General features: G+C 48.7%; 1 protein-coding gene across 1 annotated transcript; it reads right to left on the bottom strand.

Annotated features, from left to right (window-relative positions):
* Positions 1 to 11934: 11934 nt before the first annotated feature.
* LOC136491968 (uncharacterized) lies at positions 11935 to 13119 on the bottom strand. Its single transcript, XM_066488151.1, has one exon. It carries the CDS (start codon positions 13117 to 13119, stop codon positions 11935 to 11937), a length of 1185 nt encoding a protein of 394 aa, XP_066344248.1.
* Between the last annotated feature and the right edge of the window lie 269 nt (positions 13120 to 13388).

Genomic DNA, 13388 nt, shown 5'->3' with positions numbered 1-13388 from the left:
CCTTGAAGGGTCTCCTTTCAAAGATATGTACCATTCATATTCGAGTATTCAATAAAGTTTTTGTTCTAATGTTTCTCCATATTGTTATCTCCATGCTTTTTTCTAAGCACTTCTGTTTATGTGTAGAACATCTTAAAGATGACACACCAACTACGCTTAAGGCAAATGCCCAAACAGACATGTTGATGCTCGGATGCCTCCAGAGATGACCCTGTCTCTGACTTCTCCTTGCATGTGCATGAGTGTCCACCCTCTGCGTTATGGGTGGTCAACATTGGTTCCCTTGCGATGCCCTATTCTTCCCACACACACATGGCCCCTATGCCCCGTGTTATGGTCAACATGCTAGCTAGGGCTGGGGACTTAGCTATACACTTCTGATTGGATGGTTTATATCGAATATAAACACAAATATACCATAACAACAAGTGTTCACAAAAAGTTGCTAAGCACTTTTGTACAATGATTCAACATGAGTTTTCCTACTCTACGGAACACTGCTCCCTCCTTCACTGAACAACTTGACATCCTCGACCAACCTCTTCACCGTCTCTTCCACATCGTCTAATAGCCTAGCGATCTTCTCCGTGTCCGTGCCCTACGCGTACCCAGTCACCACCCATCGGAGATCCACTGAAGGGTAGTGTGAACGTAGCTGCGTGAGTACGTGGACAACGGCTCCATGGGTGGTGCTGCATGCAAACTCCTTGAAGTCTGCCCATGCCAGTCTGGCAATGATCCAGGACCTGACCGGTATGGCCCATTGCCGGGCAACCTTGACCCCTCGGGTTGCTCAAGACCTGACGCAATCTAGCATGGGCTGGATTCTCATGATCATCATCTCTAGCTTATCATCACGGGCTTTCACTTGTTCCATGAGCACCTAGAACTGTGCCTGGGCCTGGTGTCGATACTCTACAAACAACACTAGCCATATGCTAAGCATGCGCTTAACGCCACGCAAGTCAAAATAGCGTGAAAAACACTCACGTCGAAGATCTTTAGAGATTTTCTCGACCTTCTCCTATGCTTTCTCCTTTGCCTCCTAAAGCTAGCTGAAGGCCTCCTAGGGAAAGGACGAGCTCCATCTCTAGTGCTATGAATAACAGTCAAATGTCTCACAATGTTGAATACCAACAAAGCGAAATTCCGAAACCCACCTTTCTGTCGATCAGTGCTACGACTGAGCTGCTCGGCCATCGACTGGCCCTCCACCTCCATTTGCTGGTGCTCCTTCTCCAATGCTAGAACATTCACCTCTAGGTCTTCCCTGCGGTGGCTGCTCTTGGAGTAGGCGCGCCTAGAGGTCTTTCATCGATGCTTGTAGACTCTTGTTCTCCTCTAGTATTCGGAGCCATCTCCTCCAGCTGCTGCCGGCGCTAGCTCGGACACCTTCATCACATTTTGAAGTGGGCAAATGGATTAATAGACTACTGCTAGTTAAAGGACAAAGAAGATTTCTTTAGGCTTACCTCAATATGGCCCATCATCGATGTTAGATTAGCCCTCAGCTTCTTTGTCTCTGTGCTCGCCTCTCACCTCCTCTAGCATCTCTCTACCACTCTAATTACCAGTGTGGAGAAGTTGGGGTGGTGGGGTGGGCTCCCACACTATCTCTTCAATCTCCACTACTGCCACCAGGCAAAGGTGCCCTCCTTAGCTGCTTGCTGTGCTCGGACTAGAGCGTTCGAGCACCACTCCCAGTCGTTGATGCCACTGCAGACGCCGCTTGCTCAGCAACCACAGGCTGACCTTGCACTGCACTGCTTGGTGCGTCCCTTGTAGGCTCCATACCTGCTCCAACAAGGCAACTCGATGTCGCCGTAGCACCCCATGCCTCCTCTACACAGGATCACCCTCGTCATGCAATCCGCTGCCAGGTGAGGTCGGTCCAGTTGTTGAGGGCTCCTCCATAGTAGGGGTGACCGAATCCGCCCTTGCTTGTGCTTCCTCGGCATGGGGAGTTGCCAACTCCTCCGTGTGCCTTCCATCATCAGCAACCGATGGCTACAGGACCTCCGTCGACCGCACTACAACAAAAAAATTCATCAAGAAGCATACCATCGTGCCGAAGGAATACAATAAATAAATAAAGCACTTACAACTAGGACTCCCATGCATGGCTCGGAACTTGCATCCCCACCTAGAACCAGTCTACCCAAGTCGAACTGCTCGACGCCTCCACCCCTACCACCAGAGTCATTAGCGTGGTCTCGAGGACTATGGTGGTTGCCTGCGCTGTAGCCACTAGAGTTGTCCGGTCTGTCGTTGATGGCGCCACCCAAGCTACTACTGCTAGTACCTCCCACATGTTATTCAAGCATTGTTGTTGTAGCCCCCTGTGTCCACCGCCTCTCCCACGTCTCCACCCTAGCCAGCGCAGACAGCGAGGGCGTCACGACGCTCGGTGAAGGAGGCGCCGCTTGTTCATCATCGTCCTATAAGCTCGACAACACCACCTGCCATCTTCAAGGCTGGGTGGATGCTCCAATGGTTACTGGCCTCTCTTCATGGCGAGATGATCTAGCTATTTTTCTTCTTTTTGGGGATGGCTCCTTGCCAGCTGGCCGCTTCCCTCGGAGCTTCTAGTGGACATACGACGTCTGCTCATCTTCATCTCTGCCATCAAGGTCAGGATGAGCTGTCCCCACAAGCCTCCAGGCTAGATCAACGCTGAGGATGGCTCGACCGAGCATCAACACCCCTCGGTCAGTCAGCTGACGGCACCGCCAAGAAGTATACCAACCGATCTTGCCCACGAATCTTCAGGAAAATGAATGAGTATATTGCAATTGCAACAGATAAGAGATCAAGCAAAACTAAAAAGAAGGCTCTACCCATGGTGGGAGGGTCCCTACACTAAAGGCCCTCTGCTGAGCATAGATCTTACGATGCCCCATGATGTTAAAAAACACCCCAATTCACTGCATGACTTCATCCCGGTTAATCAGCTCGGGCACCTCATGGGTCCCATCAGTATCTCCCCAGAGTTCATATCTAGGATGTGCTATCTCCTTGCTGGGCTGGCATCGCTGAAAAGTGAAGTTTGTCGCCACTATGACCCCACCCACCCTTCTCCGGTCGATCAGGGCTAACAGCTTTGTCACTTGCTCCATCCCATTGGCACCAGGTCTCTCCGACCACTTGGCGTTGCTCATAGAAATCTGATCAATGTCGCATGCCACATAGTGTTCCCCCTGTGGCATGTAGAACCATCGTTGTGCCCAATACTTCACATTTGTGTTTAATGGGGTGGCGATGTATTGGACAACCATCTCATCCCGAAGCTGCAAGTACGCGCTGCCTATGATCCTAGATCCAGACCCCTCGGGCTTTCAAATAGAAGAAGTGGTGGAAGAGATCAAAAGGCGGAAGAATGCCAAGATAAGCCTCATAGAAATGGATGAAGACAGAGACATGAATGATGGAATTCAGGCCCAGATTGCAAAGACTAATCTTGTAATTATCAATCAATCCACTGAGAAATAGATGGACTAGAACGCCAAATCCACGATAGAAATAATCTTCAAAAACTACTAATTCATCGCCGTGAGGAGTCAGAAAGCTCTCACTGCGAGCCGGATGCCATCCTGCCATCACCCTATTGGTCAACACATCATCCTCTACCAACCGATTGAGTGTCGCCTCGTTGCTAACGGACCCCACCCATTCCTCGGTGCGATTGAGCTTGCGTGATGCTCTACTCGAACCACCGTGATTTCTTTTGGTCACCATCTAGCAGATCCATCGCCTGGAGGAGGCTGCGTGCTTGCGGTTGCTCTAATGGCGGAGCAGTTGCCAGGCGAAGCGGTGTGGGCGTGAGGAAGAAGATGAAGTGGCAAAGAGAAAGTGGGGAATGTGCGCCGGAGTTGTGGCACTCCTATAATGGTTGGACCCCTGACCCTCTGCCTTCTAGGGTTTTTGAGAAACCACGCTCGCCGTGCCGCATTCTCTTCTGATGTCTCCGCATGCCGCTGGGCTACTGAGTGGGCTTGGTGGGCCGTCGCGTCAAACTGTGTCAAACATGGGTTGATATTCAATGCTGAGTGTTACTATGACATGTTATTTTCTTTCTCTGACCCTACTACAAGAGTTCTTCATAATCTTCCAACAGGCTTGGGGACTATGTGTGTACACGTCATCTCATCTCGTGATGACTGTATTTATTTCTACACTGGTTTCCAACGACATTGGGGACTGGCCCAACACTTGAATACCACTACTTTGGACTCTGGCACCACGTGACTACTTCACCTTCTACCGGGCTCGGGGACTAGTGGGCACACTTCACCTCGCGGTGAATGTGCTTATTTTTTGTCTTAATCTTCTACAAAATGGCTAAGTTCTTCCGCGCTAACTAAGTCAAGGACGCCATGCAACCAACTTTGACACTCAGAACCTAAGTGGGCACACCTCACCCTAGGTGGCGGTTTTCAAATTTTTTTACTTGAGCTCCTTACATTCTTCTGACAAACCTTGGCTTCGAGTGTGCTCGGCTCCAGCAACCAGACGAACAGCTCGGATACATGCTCAGATAGCTCAAACGCATGCTCAGACAGCTTGGATGCATGTTCAAATGGCTCAGACAGCATTTTCAGCAGCTCGGAAGCATGCTCAACAGCTCGGACAAGCTCAAGACGATGTTGTCCAACGGATGCAAGGCGCTCGGGGACTAGCTGTGGGGGTATAACCCCCGATACCAGTAGGGTTGTACATGGGCTGAGCCGCTAGGGGAGGTCCAGCCCACAAGACTGCGCATGGGCCAGCCACTGGTGGAGGCTAGCATACAAGACTGCGCCGTGCGAGGCACAACACAGGTCGGCGTGCCTTGCAAGACTGCGTGAAGATCTTCGGTGATCTAGGAAACCTGCTCGGATATGCCAGATCCCGTAATATCTGTAACTTCCTATCTTATAAAATCGATCAGGATAGAAACAACTAATCTATAACCCTACCCCCAAAGTATATAAGGCGGGTAGGGACCCCCTTCAGTTTTCATCTCATCTCTCATAATACAATCCACAAAGACACAAGACGTAGCGTATTACGTTAAGCTAACGGTCTAAACCTGTCTAATCGTTGTCTCTTGCGTTCTATGTCATCATCTGATTCCCTCACACGCACCTCCACCGATTCATCTACTACCGTGGGACATACCCCTCGGTAGACTGTCGGACGTATTTCGTCGACAATATTCCTCATCAGCTTCATCCCATGGTTCATCATCATCATCAACAACCATTTTGGTGCCTTTTCCCTTCTTTGCTTCAGCAGAGTCAGCAGAGCCTGCAGAGTCAGCATCACTATCTCCCACACTAAGTGACTGAACATCCTGCCCATCATCACCACTGTGAGCTTCATCTCCACTAGCATCACCACTGTGAGCTTCATCTCCACCAGCGAAGGCAGTACCAACATCAGCATTGCCATCATCAATTGCAAGCAGAGGGGGATGAAAAGAAGCACCAGCCTCATTATCAACAGACACGCTCTGACTAGATGCCATTGCAACAGTGTCATAGAATTGCACAAACAAAGGTAGCCTCCTTAAGTCGCAATAATTGGCACAAGCATTCATCAGAGCTGCATTAGTAGTTAGATTGGTATAGCGTTTGATGTGCTTGTCGAAGAATGACATATTGAAGCCCTGATTTTTTCCATAAGACAGCTTCTGTGCTACATCCTCTGTCAACTCCTTCAAATTCATAGTGTCCCTATCCAGTATGAGCTGAAAATCTGATGCACCGTGCAACACGTTTCTACCATCATCACAAGCCTCGACATAAGCTAGGACATGTACAGCTATCCTTAAAGCAGAACTACTGTCCATCCTAAAAAATGGACAAAAACAACACATATGAAATCCCTAAAATCAGCCAAACAACTACTTCTAACCGCAAATCAATGCAACGACCGAGCCTGGCCACAATCAAGAAGGGCACAGAGGAGCAAAGTGCATACCCGTTAGAAACCCATGACAGATTGAGGCCCTTCGACGGAAGAATCAATACTCGGGCGGAGCCGCTTCAGTTTCGGGGACGCCACCATCTTCACACGTCCATCAAGTGAGTGGGCGACACCGGCGGCGGGGGTGGTGGCGACTAAGATCTACGTTGTGCCGCCAGCGGGGAACAGAGCAATGGTGGCGACGGTGGCGGGTGGATGCGGGAGAGTGGGGATAAGATAGGGCTAGGGTTCCTCGCGGCCGATGCGTTCGGGGTCTGGCTCGACCAAATCGAGCTAAGCCAGTCGGGACGTGGTCTGGTTCGACCAACTCGAACTAAGTCTGGTCCACAGAAGCATCCATGGTCATTTTATAAAGTTTCTCTCTCCTTGACGTAGGAAATTCTTATTTTAATTGGCGCGGTGTTCATTGTCAAATAACCAAGAATTTATAATGGTACTGGCAAAGAAGCATCGTTGCGGTGTGTGCCAGCCAATTAAAAGTTTATGCGGTGTCCCACAACAAAATTTGCAAAAAAAAAAATAGTTTGTAGCACTGCCTGGTATATTTTTATAGTAAGTTAGTAACACAGTATAAATCATACCTAGTGTAAAGCTGGATGTTAGGACGTTGATGGCACATTTAGTATGAACTTACGTGTTGTGTACTTCTTTTTTTGGGACAACCACCCTGTTTTCAGATGCAGTGTTCCTCTTTTTATTCCTTTTTTTAGGTCTGCACTGGAAACATGGGGAAGAAGTCAGAGCCGGAGATCACCATCTGCAAAAGCTGGGGGAGAAGTGGACCCAGGTTACCTTCAAGCCTGATCTTGCCAAGTTCAACATGACCCATCTGGAGGATGATGTAGTATCCCTGATGAGAAAGAGAGTGATTGATATGGCTGGCACTCTAGGGGAAACAGTGAATGTTGAGTTGGATGGCAAGATGGTGCCTATAAAGAACTTCTCAAACTATGTGAACTGGTATATCAAGTCTGCTTCCAGGGAGAGAGGTCAAGGACCCCAAGGTTTTGATAGCTTTACAAATATCAATTTGAGTATGATACTGAGACGTCCAATAAACAAAAGCTCTTGTGATTGTGTGTTTCTGATCATTCACACTTTGACTTTATTTCTGGATTTGTGAGAAAGTAAATGATCAGTGGGAGGTGTGCGTGAGTCTAAGTGAAGGGCAGTTCCAGCAGGTAAGTGTGCCTGTGTGCGTTTGTTTTTGTTCTAGTAGCTTCTCGAGATGTGATTATTGATGCACCCCGCATGCCTTTTTGTGTTGCAGGTCAGCTTCGTAAATGGAATTGCAACCACAGGAGGTGGAAGTCATGTTGATTATGTCACAAATCAGATTGCCACCTTTGTGATAAAGATCTTGAATATGAAAATGAAAAATGTGGATGTGGATGTGCATAACGTAAAGAACCATTTATGGGTATTTGTTAATGTGCTATTTGAAAACCCTGCTTTCGACTCACAGACCAATTGGTGCTACCCCTAATCTCTCACGTATATCATCGTTCCGAACTCGATCCCTTCTTGTATGACCGCAAATCCAACGCAACATACGCATTTCCGCGACACTTAGCTGTTGAATATGTCGTCTTTTCGTAGGCCAACATTCTGCACCATACAACATAGCAGGTCTAATCGCCGTCCTATAAAACTTGCCTTTTAGCTTCTGTGGTACCCTTTTGTCATTTCGACTCACAGACCAAGGACACTTTAACCACAAATCCACAAAGCTTTGGGTTGAAATGTGAGTTTTCTGATGTTTTCTTGAAAAAAGGTATGTTACGATCTACCTGGTCTGGATTTGTGCAATTTAGTTGTAAAAGTAAAGCTAATGTTCACTTCCACTGCAGTTGTTAACTCAGGTGTTATCCGAAACATGCTCATAGAGAAGATTGGTGGAAGATGACCTCGGTAAAGAGGAGTTGCAACATGCTGTACAATCATTTTCTTGCATAAGTGTAGTGGCTATGGTAACTGATGATGTTCAAACGTTGGTAGATATCATGGTGTCAATGTTAGTTAGTGGGGATGGATCTGCTATGGGTTTGTATAGTACTTAGGAACGGGATTGTTGATGATACCTATCTCATTCTCATGTTTTGGCTGTGTCTTTCTTGCAATCTTTTCTCTGAGCATCTCCAGCGATACTACCTAAATATCTATTTAGATAGGCACCCATTTTTCTACTGCCAATATTTGACTTCCCAACTTCAACAGTACTTTCTAAAATAAGCTACCCTAGATAGGCACCCATTTTTCTACTGCCAATATTTTACTCCCAACTTCAACAGTACTTTCTAAAATAGGCTACCCAACCCTATCGTGGCAGAGAATGACAGGCGGGTCCCTCGTGAGCTGGAGGTGGCCGGAGCAGATGGAGCCGCGCAGGTGGGGAGAAAGGCGGCGCTGGTGGGGTGCAGGGCCGACCGCCGGAGAGCAGGCCGCATGCCAGAGAGCTCGCGTCGGGCGCAGGTCGTCGCGCCGGCGAGCTCCGCCCATGGGAGCCTGCGCCAGGGGCAGGCCGCCGCGCCGTGGAGCAAACCGCCTGCTGAGGAGCGCGCGCCGGGGCAGCACCGCCACGCCGGGGAGCAGGCCGTGCGGTGGGCAGCGACGGGGAAGGACGCCGCTCCGGGGAACTTCGCACGCGGGATCCGCCGGAGAAGAAGACGTCCGCAAGGTCGGCGGCGGACCTCCAGATGCGGCGGAGCAGGGTCGGCAGCCGCATCGAGGGTCCCCTGCGGCGCCGTTGGGCTCGCCGGACTAGTGGAAGGGGGCCGGAGATGGAGACGGGCGGGACACGTGCCTACTAAACGAAGACGAGCGCATCGGTGGGGAAAACATTTAGGTAGCCATCCTTGGCCCAACAGGAATGGGTAGTTGGAAGGGGGATTCGGGTAGGCAACAAATTTATTGGGCCTAGATAGGCTGCTGAAGTTGGATTTTTTTTGCCCCTACTATTTAAATTGGGGATAGGTAGTCTGTTTAGATACTTTACTAGAGATGCTCTGAATTATATGGGCAATGTATCTATTATTCACAGCACTTGCTTCAGAATCCTTCTTATTCTTAGCCTTTGTTTAGTTCTCCAAAAGTGCACTATGCAAAAAGAAGATTATTCGTCACATCAAACTTGCGGTACATACATGGAGTACTAAATGTAGACGAAATCAAAAACTAATTGCACAGTTTGCTTTAACTTTGCGAGACGAATCTTTTGAGCCTAATTAGTCAATGTTTGGACAATAATTCATAAATACAAACGAAATGCTACAGTGGAGAATCGTGCACTATGCAAAGTTTGCAGGTGTAAACTTTGCCGAACTAAACGCGCCCTTAGCACTTCCTTACTTCAGAATCCTGTTTGGGCAAGAAGAGAAGTGCCAGGGGTTCCACATTCATAGCATGTCGGAATTTTACTTTTCAAAAAATGATCTGAGTTCCCATTATCATTGAGTTTTTGGTTATCCTTTTTGGGGAAAGCACATCTGATTTTGTCTGGGCGCCCCTTGGTCTAGCTTCAGAGCAACAGCAAGAGACGTGCCATCAGAAATGTCAAGATGCATAACCTTCCAAATCACCTGTCTCCTTGTATGTTGCAAACCGGATGGATGAAATTTTGCACTCAGAAAATGACTTCTTTAGATCACCATTTACTATATCTTCAACTCTGATGCAAAATCTTCCTTCTCACAGTTACGTTTGCAAGGTTGCATTTTTCAGACAATATCCTCCCGTTGCGGCCGAGCCTAGATCTGATGTGGTCGCCCACTCCCCGTCGACCCCAGCATGCGGAAGCTCCTCCTCCCCTCAGTGACACGCCCCATACTAGTTTCACCGCGAAACCTCCCTTTCCCACCCAGGTGTTTGGATACCATGTTTTTGGATTCAATATGCGGAGCTCCTCCTATTATTATATCCCTCTATCAATATGAGGAGTAATTATTTTGGATTAATATTAACACCGGGTGTTTGGATACATGTTTTTTATTCAATCCAACTCACGGTGAGTGTAATCTTCACATATTAAAAAAATGCCCACTAATATATTTTTGAAACATACAGTATTGACAACATTTCTTATCTAAAAAATTGTAGACGTCCAAAAAAAATTGATCAAAGTAGCCGTGGATGTCAGTTTCATCAATCAATTTATCCAAAACGGTGGTACTCCTTGGCAACGGTGGTCTACCTATGTGATTATCTTAGACCAATCGTTATTTGTACTATAATTTCATTGTATTAATCAAGACAAGACCTGAGGTTTACCTTTGTTCACATCAAAACATGGATTGTATTCTAATTGATCATACTTCGTGAAAACTCATGTAATATTGATGATTGACTACAAACAGAATGTTGCAAACATCACACTCAAAACATCGTTTTTGATAATAATATAACACGCATTCATACTTGAATTATTGTGTGATATTATTTTTTCCCGTTGGAATGCACAGGCATGATCCTAGTACAAATGTATAAGAGTAGGTATAAGAAATAAAGAAAGTATAAAGTGTCTAAGGTGATTTAGAAATAGTCTGTGATACAAAATTGTCTTCTAGCTATTAAGAGCGAGACGTTGAAAATGGTTGGAGAAAGCTAACAAATATGCTTCCTATTTCTTTAGATACTCGAAAACTCATGGATTTACTAATTGTCTTTTTAGGAACTATTGGTGGTGTTCTAACAAAGCCAATGAACATAGGGAAGGGGCGACTACAATGAGAAACCGTAAAATGACCAATGAAAATTCACCTGCTCATCAAGCATATATAGGAAATCATCAACTAGTAAAAATTGTGGGCCTGCAGATGGATCTCTCTGAGAGGGGAAAAATGCAGTAGTGCAGATGCCAATTTAATTCGTCTCTCACAATCACCAAGCCAAGGAGCTCTATAAACATCGGAAGGAGACGAAACGTTTCCTAATGCACGACCATTGGGCTATGCTGAGGTCCCTACTGCCGATATACAGAGCCATCACTACTGTGATCTTAGGAGATGGAGCAAGCACTTCTTTCTGGCATGATGCATGGTATGGCGATGACCCAATGGCAGATAGATTTCCAGAGCTCTATAGCCATTGCCCATTGCAGAATGCAGGAGATGACCGTCAGATAAGCAATGAACGGTGCTATTCAGAGCAGCATGGTGTCTCGGCGATCGGCAGCAGCAGAACTACAGCTGGCCCAAGTTATTGAGATTATCGAGCAACAGCAGTTACAGGAGGGCAGAGACCGCCGACAGAGCCCCCCGATCAAACGAAATGGTGACTTGGATACCTCCATGCTGTACTGAAAACGGCCGATTCCAATCCTGAACCTTGGGCAAAATTTGTATGGAACAACAAGGCGCCGCCTAGGGTCAAATTCTTCGTGTGATCTTTGGCTGCTATCACAAGGAAGAATACAGTGCAAGACCAATCTAGCCAGGAAGAGTATTGTGGAAAGCCCGGTTTGCGATATCTGCCATGCAGCTGATGAAACGGCAGATCATGTGATCTTTGGTTGCCCTGCAGCAAGGCAATTTTGGGAGGCCATCCAGATTCCAACTGATGACAGCTGGTCGGTCATACAACTCCAGCAGATCACCAATCACGCCGCCAACACATATCCCAGACAAACACTTTCAAACATTTGTGCTATTGTGCTGCTGGCATATTTGGAAGTGAAGGAATAACAGTCTTCAGGAATGACCAGACCACGCTCCAAGGAGCTCTTACGGGCTTACGGCACGCAAATCTGAAGCTCAACTGTGGAAGGTTCGATTGCCAAAGAAGGACAGAGACATAGCTGACGCTTGGTGTTCTATTCTAGTTAACGCAATGTAAAAGTCAAAAGCTAGAAAATGTAAACAATGTATTCCAAACATTAGGCTTTGAGAGCCACCTTATTATCAATATAATTCAGGTGGGGGACTCCCCCGGGTCGACTTGTCAAAAAAAAAAAACTACGTACGTGACCAAGCACTAGTGAGCCTTCCGACTAGTCTTGGAGACCTGCTCGCAATGATCTATACTTTGACGTCGTTTTCTTCCATTGTCTTGGACCTCTGTAATCTTGTCATCCAAGAAGTACCAGCAGCAGACTGGTTCGAACGAGGGAGACATTGCTTTGGCGGCGGAAGGGTGAAGTGTCGAGGTCCTGGTGACCATGTCGAACACCATGGGCTCATTCCTCGACCGCTCATTGATCCAGTACACGCAGTTGGCCGTCACCCCTGGCGCATCCTTTGGTTGCAGCACCACGGGATGGTTCTTGCCGACGAACACCGAGTAGCCTCCCAGGTTCGTCACCGCGTCCCAGCATGGCCGGCGCTCGGGGTTGTACTTGAGGACGAAGATGTCGTCTTTCATCACGTTCCGCCACACCTGGTACAAGTTACCGCCGAAGAAGAAGACATTCTTGACGCCTGTGAACTTGGACACGGTGTCGTAGGGCGGGGCGTAGGCGGCGGCGGGGTCGAACGGGAGGCCGGCGCGCTCGGCCAGCAAGGGTTCAACGATGGGCCTCCGTCGCTGTCGCCGGGGGATGTGGAGCACGTGCACGTCTCCCAACAAGGTGACGCAGTAGACCTTGCCGTCGTCGGTGTCGTAGGCCAGGTCGATGAGCTTGTCCCTCTCCCCAATGGCAACGTCGAGGATCATCCACTTCATGTCCCGTGTCTTGGTGTAGGCTAGCCGACGCAGGTCGCAGATAGCAATGGCAACATAGTCATCAGGCTTGGGGTTTGGCGCGAACACGATCTTTGGCACAGGCTTGTTGTCGTTCCTCAGCGGGAGGAGACGGATCTCCTTGCCGCCCGAGAGACGGCTCACGAGGTAGATCCCCAGGCTGCAGGAGCGAGCGTCGACGGCCAACCAACCGTTGCTCGAGCCGACGCAAAGGCTGCCACGTCGAAACGTGGTGAGGGGGAACAATCGCTCCGCCGGCAGGAACAGGGCGAACACCTCCGGGAAGTGCCGGTAGAGGGAAGAAGCGCCGGGTGGTGGGATGGTGACGATGACGAGCGAAGGGACTGGAGGCGGGAGGGCGGCGCGCCACGCCGTGCAGACGCCGCGGGCACGACAGTAGAATTCTAGCAGGTGGAGGCCATTGCCGACGAGGGCGAGGGGCTTCGGGGGAATATCCGCCCAAGGACCGAACGGCGCCATGTCGATTAATCTTGGATTCGGGCGCTGGTGTTGAATACTGATTTGATGATGAAGGCCGTCCGTGGGGAGCATTTTATTCTGATCAGATCAAGGCGCATGCGGAGTCGGAGTCGGAGTCCTAGTCCGACGCGGGCCAGCCTGCGCCGCTGCGCGCTCCACCTGCACACCAGAAAACTCAGGTCCCCCACGTGCCGCCCCGAGGCCCCGACCTCCCAGTCTCCCACAGCTAATCACAAAAGGCATAGTGCTTCATCGGTTCCTCTCATCCC

Source organism: Miscanthus floridulus, chromosome 11, assembly GCF_019320115.1.
Source record: "Miscanthus floridulus cultivar M001 chromosome 11, ASM1932011v1, whole genome shotgun sequence".
Lineage (NCBI taxonomy): Eukaryota > Viridiplantae > Streptophyta > Magnoliopsida > Poales > Poaceae > Miscanthus > Miscanthus floridulus.
Note: the sequence above shows the minus strand (reverse complement) of the source record. Positions and strands in the feature narration are given on the sequence as shown.

Bases quoted from the DNA above. Each gene is read 5' to 3' on its own strand.
- LOC136491968 (XM_066488151.1), bottom strand. From the start codon at position 13,119: ATGGCGCCGTTCGGTCCTTGGGCGGATATTCCCCCGAAGCCCCTCGCC.